Below are 13,807 nucleotides of genomic sequence, written 5' to 3'. Positions count from 1 at the left end.
ATAAGAATAGGCATCCTTGTCTTGTTCTTTATTTTTAGAGGAAATGATTTCAGCTTTTTGTTATTGAGTATGATGTTAGCTGTGGGCTTGTTATTTACAGCCTTTATTATGTTGTATGCTCCCTCTGTCCCCACTTTGTTGAGAGGTTTTTTTTTTAAATCACAAATGGATGTTGAATTTTTGTCAAGCTTTTTCATTAAGATGATCATATGGTTTTATTCTTTGATTTGCTAATATAGTGTATCACATTGATTGATTTATGGAAAATAAACCATACCCTGGGATAAATCCCACTTGACCATGTTTTGTGATTCTTTTAATATGTTATTGGATTCAGTTTGCTAATATTTTGTTGAAGATTTTTGCATCTATGTTCATCAGTGATATTGGCCTGTAATTTTCTTTTTTTTTTTAATGATATCTTTGTCTGGTTTTGGTATTGGGATGATGCTGGTCTTGTAGAATGAGTTCAGAAGTATTCCTTCTTCTGTAATTTTTTGGGAAAAGATTGAAAACATAGGAGTTAACTCTTATTTAAATGTTTAGTAGAACTTACCTCTGAAGCCATCTGGTCCTGGACTTTTGTTTATTGGGAGTTTTTTTTAAATTGATTCAATTTCATCATTAGTAATTAGTATGTTCATATTTTCTATTTCTTCCTGATTCAGTCTTTGGAGATTGTGCACCTCTAGGGATTTTTCCATTTCTTTTAGATTATCCATTTTATTGGCGTATAATTGTTCATAAGGTAATCTTTTACGATCCTTTGTTATTTCTAGGGCTTTTTTTTTTCTTCTTTTTAGGGCTGCACCTGCAGCATATGGAAGTTTCCAGGCTAGGGGTTGAATCAGAGCTGCAGCTGCTGGCCTACATCACAGCTACAGCAATGCTAGATCTGAGCTGCATCTGAGACCTACAGCACAGCATGGCAACACCAGATCCTTAACCCACTGACCAAGGCCAGGGGTCAAACCCACATCCTCACAGATACTAGTTGAGTTTGTTACCACCAAGCCACAATGGGAGTGCCTGTATTTCTGTGGTGTTGTTTGTAACTTCTCTTTCATTTCTGATTTTATTTACTTAGTCCCTCTCTTTTTTTGATGAGCCTGGCTATTTTTATCCATTTTATTCATTGTTTCAAATAACCAGATCTTAGTTTCATTGATCTTTTCTATTTTTTGAGCCTCTATTTTATTGATTTCTACCCTGATCTTTATGATCTTTGTTCCTTCTACTAAATTTGGGTTTTATTTGTTGTTTTTCTAGCTCCTTTAGCGTAAAGTTAGGTTATTTATTTTGGATTTTTCTTATTTCCTGAGGTAGACTTTTATCAATATATAATTCCCTCTTGGAAGAGCTCTTGCTGTTCTCCATAGATTTTGGATCATTTTGTTTTTGTTTTCATTTGCCTCCAGGTATTTCTTGATTTCTACTTTGATTTTTCCAGTGACCCATTGGTCTTTTAGTAGTATATTGTTTAGCCTCCAAGTGTTTGGGTTTTTCTTTTCTTTATTTTTTTTTTGCAATTTTTTTCTTGTAGCTGATATCTAGTCTCATGGCATTGTGGTCAGGAAAGATACTTGATATCATTTCAGCCTTCTTAAATTTACTAAGACTTGTTTTGTGGCCTAGCATGTGATATATCCTGGAATACATTCCATGTGCACTTGAAAAGAATGTGTATTCTACTGCTATGGGATGGAATATTCTCTGTATATCTATGAAGTCCATCTGATCTAATGTGTTCTTTAAGGCCAATGTTTCCTAACTGATGTTCTGTTTGGATGATCTGTGCATTGATGTAAGTGGAGTGTTGAAGTCTCCTATTATTATTGTGTTACTATTAATTTCTACTTCAATATTAATATTTGGCTAAAATATTCAGATGCTTCTATGTTGGGTGCATATATATTTTCAATTGTTTTAGCTTTTACTGAAGTGATCCCTTTATCATTATGTAATGTCCTTCTTTGTCTCTTGTTACAGTTTTTCTCTTAAAGTCTGTTTTGTCTGATATTGTTACTCTGGCTTTCTTTTTTCTTTCCATTTGCTTGGAATACCTTTTTCCATCCCTCTCATTTTCAGTCTCTGCATGTCTTTAGATCTGATGTGAATCTCTTGTATGCAGCATATATATAGGTCTTTGTTTTGTATCTATTTGCCCACTTTATGTCCTTTGATTGGAATATTTAGTCCATTTACATTTAAACAAATTATTGATGGGTATGTGTTTATGCCATTTTGGTAATTATTTTCTGGTTGTTTTTGTTCTTTTGTTCTACTTCATTTCTTTATTCTTTTGCCATCTTACCTTGTGATTTGATGTCTATCTTTAGTGTTATGTTTGGGTTCATTTCCCTTTTTTGTGTATGTATTCATTACAGGTTTTTTATTTGTGGTTACCATGAGGTTTATATATGGCAATCTTTATATATGGTCAATTACTTTTGTGTGTGTGTTTGTCTCTCTCTCTCTTTTTTTTTAAGGGCTGCACCCTCAGCATATGGAGGGTCCCAGGATAGGGATTGAATCAGAACTGTAGCTGCTGGCCTATGCCACAGCCACAGCAATGCAGGATGTGAGCCACATCTTTGACCAAGACCACAGCTCATGACAATGCTGGATCCTTAACCCACTGAGCAAGGCCAAAGATTGAACTTGCACCCTCATGGATTCTAGTCAGATTCGTTTCCACTGAGCCATGCCAGGAATTCCACATATGGTCAATTACTTTAAGTTGCCTATCTCTTAAGTTAGAATGCATTTTAAAAACCCTGCTTTTTTTTTTTAACCCATCCATGTCTGTTTAATGTTTTTGATACCACATTTTACATCTTGTTATGCATATCCCTTAATTGCATATGGTGGATATAGATGGTTTTACCACTTTAGAATTTTAACTTTCCTTATAACTTTATTGTTATAAGTTGTTTATCTACTACCTTCATTGTATTATGCCTTTACCAATGACATTTTTACTTTCATAATTTTCATATTCTAGTTGTGGGTTTTCCATTTCTGCCTAAGAAAGTCTCTTTAATATTTCTTATAAAGCTGGTTTGGTGGTGCTGAACTCATAGCTTTTGCTTGTCTGTAAAAGTCTTAATTTCTCCTTTAAATATGAATAACAGACTTGCTGGGTAGAGTTTTCTTGGTTGTAAGTTTTTTCAACCATCACTTTAAATACATTGTGCCACTCTCTTCTGGCTGGCCTGCAGAGTTTCTTTTAAAAAGTCAACCCACAGTCATGCAATTTCCCTTGTACATAACTAGTTGCTTTACCCTTGTTGATTTAATATTCTTTCTTTATCTTTAATTTTTGCTACTTTAATTACAATGTGTCTTGGTACTCTTTGGGTTGATCTTGTTTGGGATATTCCATGCTTCCTGAATCTGGATACCTGTTTCTTTTCCCAGCTTAGGAAAGTTTTCAGCTATTATATCTTCAAATATATTTCCTTCCCCTTTCTCTCATCTCCTTTGGGACACATATAAGGTGAAAGTTAGGATGCTTGATGTTGTTCCAGGTCTCTTAAATTGTCCTCGTTTAAACAATTTTTTTCTTTTTTTCTGTTCAGCTTGAGTGATTTCCACCACTCTGTCTTCCAGTTCACTGAATATTTCCTGTGTGTCATCCAATCCACTGTTGATTCCATCTGATGTATTTTTTATTTTAGTCATTGTGTTCTTCAGCTGTTTGATTCTTCTTTATATTTTCTAACTCTTTGTTGAAAACTTCCAACTTCTAGTTCTGTTTATCTATTCTTCTTTCAAGTTCTTTGAGCATCTTTTTGATTATTTTATCTAAACAAATACAATATACACACAATGGAATGTTATTCTATCTTAAAAGGGAAGGAAATCCTGTCACATGTTAGTTACAACATAAATGCATCTTGAGGACATTATGCTAAATGAAATAAGCCAATCACAAGAAGACCAAGACTCTATGATTATACTTACATGAAGTAGTTAAAGCAGTCAACATAGAAACTGAAAATAGAATGGCAGTTACCAGGGGCTAGGTGGGCAAGGGAAATGGGGAGTTGTTGTTAAATGAGTATGGGATTTTGGTTCTGCAAGATAAAAATTTTGGAATTTTATTGTACTTAACAATGTGAATCTACTTAACACTACTGAAGTTTACACTTAAAAATTGTTAAGATGATAAATTTTATGTTAAGTGTAGTAAAACAATTTTTAAAAAAAATGGTTACATTTCTCTCTATCAGAAAAAAACTGATCTGAGGAGTTCCCATTGTTGCTCAGTGGAAACAAACCCAACTAGTATCCATGAGGATGTGGGTTCGATCCTGGCATTGCTCAATAGGTTAATGATCCAGTGTTGCTGTGAGCTGTGTTGTAGGTTGCAGGTGCAGCTTGGCTCTGGCACTGCTGTGAACAAATTCGAGCCCTAGCCTGCAGGTGCGGCCCTAAAAAAAAAAGGAAAGAAAGAAAGAAACTAACTAGCTGATCTGAAAGTAAAATTACAGTGATACCAATTACAATGGGAGCAACAGCTATAAGATATCTAAGAATTAGCTGAGCATATATAGGACCACTATGAACAAGTGAATTTTCAAGATCATAATAAAGAGCAAGCAAGATGATTTGAATAAATGAGGAAATACCCTCTGCTTTTGCACGGGACTAAAAACAACAACACTCCTAAGTAGCTTTTTTTTTTTTTTTTTTTGGTCTTTTTTGTTGTTATTGTTGTTGCTATTTCTTGGACCACTCCCGCGGCATATAGAGGTTCCCAGGCTAGGGGTCCAATCGGAGCTGTAGCCGCCAGCCTACGCCAGAGCCACAGCAACTCGGGATCCGAGCCGCGTCTGCAACCTACACCACAGCTCACGGCAACGCCGGATCGTTAACCCACTGAGCAAGGGCAGGGACTGAACCCGCAACCTCATGGTTCCTAGTCGGATTCGTTAACCACTGCGCCACGACGGGAACTCCCTAAGTAGCTTTTTAAAATTTATATGTGCCATTAATTAGATTTTTCCCTTCACTGACCGTTGACCTTTGGAAGTGTTTTCACATCATTTGTCTACACAGTAATTCTCAAACATAGCATTGAATATCACAGGGCACAGTAGGTGAATTTTCCCTTTTTGAACTATGGGGTATATATTCATTCTTGTATGTTTATTCTGTCATTCATCAGATATGTACTGGGCACCTACCATATGACACTTTGTATCTCAGCCTTCATGGAGTTTACATCCCTATAAAGAGAATATCAAACATCTTCCCATTTAAAGCAAAACTAATCTAATTAAGAATTTATGGGTAAAATGCATTTATGGACTGACAATTCTGAATGGGGTGCCTTTTCTTTCTCTATCCCTTTTTCTCAGAACTTAACCTTCTGGAGGGTTTTTGGCCTTACGAGATGAACATAATCAAGATGAATATCATTTGATTTTTTTTTTTGTCTTTTTCTATGACCATACCCGCAGCATATGGAGGTTCCCAGGCTAGGGGTCTAATCGGAGCTGTAGCCACTGGCCTACACCCCAGCTCACAGCAACGCCAGATCCTTAACCCACTGAGTGAGGCCAGGGATCAAACTTGCAACCTCATGGTTCCTAGTTGGTTTTGTTAACCACTGAGCCATGACAGGAACTCCTGAGATGAATATCATTTGAACATAATATTTTTTGACCACATCCATGGCATGTGGAAGTTCTCTGGCCAGGGACTGAACACGTGGCACAGCAGCAACCCAAGCTGCTGCAGTAGCAAAGCTAGATCCTTAAACTACTGCACCACAAGAGAACTCCCTGAACGTAATATTTATGAAAATCAAAACTAAAGCAAAAATTCCATGACAAACAAAATATCAAATTTTAAGATGCAAAGAGCTACACTTCTGTGCCATGCGACCAAGTCTGAGGCAAAGGGGAAAAGTGTATGTCCCTATATAAATGTCTTTGTGTATTTTTTTAATGGTTATTTTTAAAGAACATTAGAGTATTTGAAAAAATACTGAAACATTGAAAAGTAGGTATATTCAAACTGACATCATCTTAGTTTAAATATTTTATTTTACCCAAATCAGAATTTACTATAATTTTATTTTCCTGATTTTAATGGAAACAAACTCATCAATAATAGCTTTAAAATCAACTTTTGGAGAAAACCAACCATTAAAAAATATACAAAAGCATGTATATAGGAGTGCACATTTTAAAATTTTGCTTTAGTTTCCAATATGAGTTCTCTCAGAATTGATAAACAAAGAGGTAATTAGTTCAACTTGCTTTACACAGACGCCTTAGAATCTAACACAGAACTTTGGCTAATTGGCTCATTCAATCAAGTAAAGCAAAATATTTAGAGAGATTTTCTTTTCACACTTTCTACAGTTATTCCAGAAATTGCCTCACTGCTTGCTTTGTCTTGGTGTCAGATATTTGTACTCATAAGAACAAAGATAAAAGAACTTCATGAGGCCGAACACAGATTCCTATCAAATATATTTAAAACATACATTGGGAAACATTTCAAGTCTACTGTAATCAGAATTACCAGAAATTTGGGACAGAAGTGACAAGGAAAATCTGCTTTGAAGAAAGAGATCATATTCAATTAGAGAACTATGCCTTATCAGTTGAAAATTGGAAGTAGCTTCTCTGTTATTTTCTATGATGGTGTGCTTTTCTCATTATTTTTATGTCCTGTGTAAGAAATTTGCAGTACTTCCAAAAATGAAAATGAAAGTGCCACCAATGTCCAGGAGCTGCAAATCAATTTTGAGTTAACCCTCAAAGAGAATTTTGACCACTTTTGGTTTGGAGTGGAATGTAGAATTAAACATGTACACAGATTTTGTACTGTGAATATGCCAAAAGATATTTTGAAACCCTTCTTGGCAAAAATGATATTCCATTATGATTCAGAGTTGCATAGTAAAGAGAGTTTGTTTTAAGATTGGGGTTTGAGAAATGCAACACCAGAAAATATGAAAGATCCAATGCTTTATTTGCTGCTGGAGCTTTTTATAAATTACTCAGATTGAGTGCAGTTGGTTCGTTTCTTTCTTTCTTTCTTTTTTTTTTTTGTCTCTTTAGGGCCGCACCTATGGCATGTGGAGGTTCCCAGGCTAGGGGTCAAATTGGAGCTACAGCTGCCAGCCTACTCCACAGCCATAGCAACACAGGATCCGAGCGCGCCTGGGACCTACACCACAGCTCACGGCAATGCCGGATCCTTAACCCACTGAGCAAGGCCAGGGGTAGAACCTGAGTACCCATGGATGCCAGTCAGATTCATTTCCCCTGAGCCACGACAGGAACTCCCTTTTTTTTCTTTCTTTTTTTTTTAACTATCATATGCATGGCCTTTATTGTTTGCAATGGGAGGTGGAAGATGAAGGACAGCTTTGGCTCTTTGGGTGGCTCCACGGAGTTGGTCACAGCTCTTGAAAAGCTGGTTCATCCTTTAAGTAGTCAGCTCCTAACACAAGAGGCAATCTGCAAAGTGGTGGGCAGAGAAAAATAGAGTGTTTTTAGAAGCATCTATGTGCAAGTAAACAGGACAGTTGTGGTACGAGGTTATAATGCTACACAGAATAGTCATATGCATTAAGTGTCCAACTTATGGTAACTAGACTTACCGTGGTGATCACTTAAAGATGTACAGAAATGCCAAATCACTATGTTGTGTGCTGGGAACTCATATAATGTTGTAGATCCATTATACTTTAAAAAACAAACTCATAGAAAAAGAGATCAGATTTGTGGTTACCACAGGTAGGGGTTGAAGGGAGAGGGAATTGGATGAAGGTGATCCAAAGGTACAAACTTCCAGCTATAAACAAGTATTAGGAATGTGATGTACAACAGGATAAACATAACTAACACTGCTGCACTTTGTATGAAACTTGTTAGGAGGAGTTCCCACCGTGGCACAGTGGTTAACGAATCTGACTAAGAACCATGAGGATGTGGGTTTGATCCCTGGCCTCGCTCAGTGGGTTAAGGATCCAGCGTTGCCGTGAGCTGTGGCGTAGGTTGCAGACACAGCTCGGATCTGACATTGCTGTGGCTGTGGTGTAGGCTGGCAGCTACAGCTCCGATTAGACCTCTAGCCTGGGAAACCTCCATATGCCGCAGGAAGCAGCCCTAGGAAAGGCAAAAAGACAAAAAAAAAAAAAAGAAAGAAAGAAAGAAAGAAGAAACTCGTTAGGAGTAAATCCTGAGAATTCTCATCCCATCTTTAATTTCGTACCTGTGTGAGGTGATGGATGTTTACTAAAAGAAAAAGACACAATAAATTTCTATGTCTTCTGGAAAGTAAAAAAAAAAAAAAAAAGTGTGTTGGCTTTGACCTGGGGGTAGGGGATGGGTAGCTTGGACGGCTTAACCAAAGAGGGGATGATTGCCGCTAGCTTTGAACCTAAGGGTGGTGACTCTCAGTGGGAAAGGAGAGAAGCTGTGTTTCAGGCAGAAGGAGGTCCAGCTGCCAAAGCTGGGAGATGGGGGAAAGTAGAGTGGGTTATTGAAACTGAATATAGAGTTCGGCATCTAAAAGCTAGGTAGTAGAGGAGGAAGCTGTGTCAACGGAAATACTGAGCTGGGTTCACATCCTCTTTCTGCACACAGTCTAATGCCTTGTGGAAGCAAATGAGCCACAGAAGCTGAAGGAAAAACTGCCATTCTTTCTTTCTAATACCTGGAGAGAGGCAACGACAGACTATGAGCAGGCAAGTGAGAGGGGGCTTTAGCTGTCTGGGAAGGCGGAGATAAACCCCTGATGGGTAGGATGGACATTGAAAGGAGGGGAGAAATTTGCCCCAGCAGGTAGCCACCAAGCTTGGGGACTTGGAGGGAGGGCTTTCAAACGTATTTTCATAAAAAAGACCTGTGGAGCTGTCAATGCTCAGGGATTCTCTCTTAAAATCTAACAGTATTAATCTGCTAAAACATTTGCCTTTTCATAGCATCGAACAAACGACGGAGATCCTGTTGTGCCTCTCACCTGCCGAAGCTGCCAATCTCAAGGAAGGAATCAATTTTGTTCGAAATAAGAGCACTGGCAAGGATTACATCTTATTTAAGAATAAGAGCCGCCTGAAGGCATGTAAGAACATGTGCAAGCACCAAGGAGGCCTCTTCATTAAAGACATTGAGGATCTAAATGGAAGGTACTGAGAATCCTTTGCTTTCTCCCTGGCGATCCTTTCTCCCAATTAGATTTGGCAGGAAAGGTGCTCATTGAGAAATTTTAAATGACCCAATCAACATGCTATTTCCCCCAGCACATGCCTAACTTTTTCTTAAGCTCCTTTACGGCAGCTCTCTGATTTTGACTTATGACCTTGACTTAATTTCCCATCCTCTCTGAAGAACTATTGTTTAAAATGTATTCCTAGTTGATAAACAGTGAAACTTCTAAGGCACGTGTGTGTGTGTGTGTGTGTGTGTGTGTGTTTACCAGCTTTTATATTCAAAGACTCAAGCCTCTTTTGGATTTTCTTTCCTGCTGTCTCAGAAGTGTGTGCGTGTGAGGTGAGTGCTTGTCCAAACACTGCCCTAGAACAGAGAGACTTTCCCTGACAGTCTCGTTTCGATGAAAACCCGAAAAATGGCAGAGCTCTAGCTGCACCTGCCCTCAACAGCGGCTCTTCTGATCATTTCTTGGAAGAACGAGTGCTGGTACCTCTTTTCCCCAGCCCCTTGATTAAACCTGCGTATCGCTTGCCTCCCCATCTCAGGAGCAATTCTAGGATGGGATGGTTGGGCTTTCTTTTCAGTGATTGACAAAGAGCTAGCACAGCTTGCAGAGCCAGGGGGAGTTCTGGGTGGATGCTTACCACTGATAATGAAGGAGGGATTGACCCCATCTTTCAAGCTTTGCTTCAGCCTAACTTGACTCTCGTAGTGTTTCAGCCGTTTCCATATGAGGCTTGTCTTCCACCGTGTCGTGTCGTCAATCTTATTTCTCAGGTCATCTGTGGGCAGTTTAGTGCGAATGGATTCAGAGGTAACTGGTAGCTGTCCAAGAGCTCCCTGCTCTAACTGTATAGAAGATTACCACCCAAGTCTGGAATCTTCTTACACTGGCCCACAGACTTGCATCACTGCATACTTAGCTTCAGGGCCCAGCTCCCAGGTTAAGTGCTGTCATACCTGTGGCTTGCTTGGCTCTGCAGATAGGGTTGCTAGATTAGGCAAATAGAGGGTGCCCAGTCAAATTTGCATTTCAGATAAACAATGAATATATTTTTAGTTAGATATGTTTCAGGCACTGCATGGGCCATACTTTTGGTAGGCAGCCTACTCTGGAAGAATCTCTTGGTTGTTTGCTGACAGACTGCTTTTGAGTCCCTTGCATCTTCTGGGTGGTTTCAAGTTAGGGAGACCTCAGCCATAGGTTGTTCTGTCACCAAGAAGCTTCTGCAGGCACATGTAGGCCTTGAGGTCTTCCGACTTGTGGCCCGGGGACTCTGCTTTTTCTCTGTCCTTTTTTCTCCTTAGTGGGCCATGTCCTGCAGTGTTGTCTTAGCCAGTTGTTTAAGGGAGTGTTGCAGCTTTATGATTAAAAGCATGGTCTTTCCTTGCAAACTGCTTGGTTTAGAAGCCTGGCTCCACCACTTAGCGGCTCTGTGACCTCGGACACATTTCTTAGCCTTTCTGGGTCTCGCTCCTCTTCTTCATAAAGTGAAAATGAAAGTAGACAAAGCCTACTCTGTCCGGCTACTGAGAGGATGGAGTGATTTCATACACATAAAGCACTTAAAATAATGTCTGGCATATGATACAGGCTCAATAAATGTCACTTACGTTTGCTGTTATTATTACTCTGCCATGATCTTCTTGCGTAGCTTAGGAACAGAGGTTTTTTACAGGAATTCAGGCTGTTCTTGAATCTGGCTTGCTCATCTTAATATGGTAATTGCTTTGCCACAGACTGGGCTTCCTCTCCTTCACCCAAAGCCTTAGGGGTGAACCATCCCAGTTTCAACCTATTCTGTTGGCAGGCTAACATGGAGATGGCACCATCTTAGCTCTGCTGCAGGTGGGGAGCCAGATTCACCCAGTTTTGCTCCCAGATACAGCTCCCCAAGCATTTATATGCTGAAACTCCATCCCAAGAGCAGTTTACATGGTACACTCCCCCATCCATCTCTCCAAATTTGGCTGTTTCTACTTGGGCTCTCTGTGCAGCAATTCACCTGAAACATCTCTCTCTTCCACGATACAGTCAAGGGCAGTGACCTACCTGTTCCACCTTCCCTTCCTCAGCCATTTTTCTTCTTTGTACATAATCAAGATCAGGAACTCTCATAAGCCATGGTCCTCATTTTGTCAATCTAATTTCACAGCCTCTTGGCACATGAAGCTGTCCCCTCTCTCCTTTCTGCCTACTGCCCATGAGCAGTTGTGACACTGCCACATTTCTCCTTTAACGACCCAGCCTGCTGAATAGCTGCATTTGGAATGTTTTCAATTTTTGTTAATTTATTTATTTCATTTTTTTTTTTTTAGGGCCACACCCATGGCATATGGAGGTTCCCAGGCTAGGGATCCAATGTGAGCTGTAGCTGCTGGCCTACACCACAGCCACAGCAATGCACAATTCGAGCCAATCTTTGACCTACACCAGAGCTCACGGCAACACTGGATTCTTAACCTACTGATTGAGGCCAGGGATCAAACTCTCGTCCTCATGGATACGAGTCAGATTCGTTAACCTCTGAGCCATGATGGTTGTTAGTTACTCATTGATGAAAAAGGAAGTGTCACAAAATATCCTCCATAAGTCGAAGTTTGAATATGTTTTCTGCCTTGTTACTAGAAAAGAGCATTAAAAATTCTTGATTGTAATGAAGCTTGGAAAAAATCAGCATAGTTTACTGATATATAAGTGAAAATAGACATTGTTAGTTTAAACAATCTGATATTTCTGGTTGAAGACATATTTGTCTGTAAAAAAAAAAAAAAAATCTTGAACTGTTTAAAAAAACTTCACTGGAAACACTACCAAAATATGGGAGTTCCTACTGGGACACAGCAGAAATGAATCTAACTAGCATCCGTGAGGACACAGGTTTGATGCCTGGCCTCGCTAAGTGGGTTAAGGATATGGTGTTGCCGTGAGCTGTAGGTTGCAGACACGGCTCGGATCTGGTGTTTCTGTGTCTGTGGTGTAGGCCAGCAGCTGCAGCTCCGATTCAACCCCTATCCTGGGAACCCCCATATGCCATCCTAAAAAGCAAAAGAAAGGTGCGGCTCTAAAAAGCAAAAAGAAAGAAAGAAAGACAGCCAGACAGACTACCAAATACGGAGAGGAAACGGAACTTTTAGGCCCTACCTCCAACTATCACATCCCTATCACCCTCTGGTAAGAAATGGAAAAAATATTACTAAGCCTCCTTTGTTGCTACAATTAATCTGATTCTCATTCTGAAGCAGTGTTGCCAGAGTTAACAAATAAAAATGCAAAGCTGAGTAGTTAAATTTGAATTACAGATAAACAAATTTGCAGTATATGTTCAATATTGTGTAAGACATTTTAAAATTATTTTTTATTTATCTGAAATTTATATTTTTCCTGTATTTTATCTGACAACCATGATCAGAAATCTTTAAACAATCAGGAAGTCTTTTTTTCTCAGAAAAATGAAAATTTGAGTTGATCTTAGGTTTAGTACACTATACTAGGGGCCAAGGGTTATAGTGTGACTATTAAATCACAGATAATCTTTATTACTACATTATTTCCTTATATTGGCCCCACTTGGATCTTACCCAGCTTAGCTTTTGTATGAGAGTCATCCTTAAAGATGACTTTATTCTTTAAAAAAGACCAAATTTTAAGGGCTGCACCCATAGCATATAGAAGTTCCTAGGCTAGCGGTCAAATTAGAGCTGCAGCTGCCAGCCTGTGCCACAGCCACAGCAATGCCAGATCTGAGCTGCATCTGTGACCTACACTGCAGCTTGCAGCAATGCTGGATCCTTAACCCATTGAACAATGCCAGGGATTGAACACACATCCTCATGGATACTGGTCAGGTTCCTAACCTGCTGAGCCACAGTTGGAACTCCAAAGCAGACCTTATTCTGATGGCTCTGCTGATCTCTAACACGTTATTTTGTGCCATGGTGTTTATCTTCACTTTACTCAAGTCAGGGAAACACGAAGAGTCCCATACAGGATAAACCCAAGGAGAAATGTGCAAAGTCACATACAAATCAAACTGACAAAAATCAAATACAAGGAAAAAATATCTTCACTTTCAAAATCACCTACTGATGATGAGTTTATATTTCCTTGGATATTTGAATATTAGCTATTTTTTTCCTTTCATGAGTTTTGTGTTCAACCAACTACAGTCGTTTACTTTGATCACAGAATAATGCATTTAAGCCTTAAATAGATTAATATTTATTTTCACCGTTTCATAAACCTAAGTACAATTTTCCATCCAGGTCTGTTAAATGCACAAAACACAACTGGAAGTTAGATGTGAGCAGCATGAAGTATATCAATCCTCCTGGAAGCTTCTGTCAAGACGAACTGGGTAAATACCATCAATACTGATCAATGTTTTCTGCTGTTACTGTCATTGGGGTCCCTCTTGTCAACTTGTTTCCAATCTCATTAGAAGCCTTGGATACATTCTGATTTTAAACTGAGGTATTTTAAAAGTAACCATCACTGAAAATTCTAGGCAAGTTTTCTGTAAAAAATCCCTTCATTCATTCATTTGTTCAGTAAGTATTTGATGAGACCTTACCATGTGTAAACATTGCACTAGGTATTAAGAAATACAAAGATGGATAAGATA

The 13,807-nt window shown here is 38.9% G+C and overlaps 1 protein-coding gene across 4 annotated transcripts in view; it reads left to right on the top strand.

The window, feature by feature from the left end:
* LOC125135266 (cytidine monophosphate-N-acetylneuraminic acid hydroxylase) overlaps positions 1-13,807 on the top strand; it is a 79,532-nt gene that overhangs the window by 26,605 nt on the left and 39,120 nt on the right. For 3 of the 4 annotated variants that reach the window (XR_007136927.1, XM_047795198.1, XM_047795200.1), the window contains exons 2-4: positions 8,616-8,716; positions 8,954-9,157; positions 13,449-13,540. Coding sequence is in view for 3 of the 4 variants with exons in the window: in XM_047795198.1 (XP_047651154.1) it covers positions 8,709-8,716; positions 8,954-9,157; positions 13,449-13,540 (304 nt within the window). In the remaining variant the exon portion in view is untranslated. The remainder of the gene's footprint in view (positions 1-8,615; positions 8,717-8,953; positions 9,158-13,448; positions 13,541-13,807) is intronic. The other variant, XM_047795201.1, reaches the window with a different exon arrangement.

Source organism: Phacochoerus africanus, chromosome 9, assembly GCF_016906955.1.
Source record: "Phacochoerus africanus isolate WHEZ1 chromosome 9, ROS_Pafr_v1, whole genome shotgun sequence".
Classification (NCBI taxonomy): domain Eukaryota; kingdom Metazoa; phylum Chordata; class Mammalia; order Artiodactyla; family Suidae; genus Phacochoerus; species Phacochoerus africanus.
This window is presented reverse-complemented; position numbering and strand designations above follow the sequence as displayed.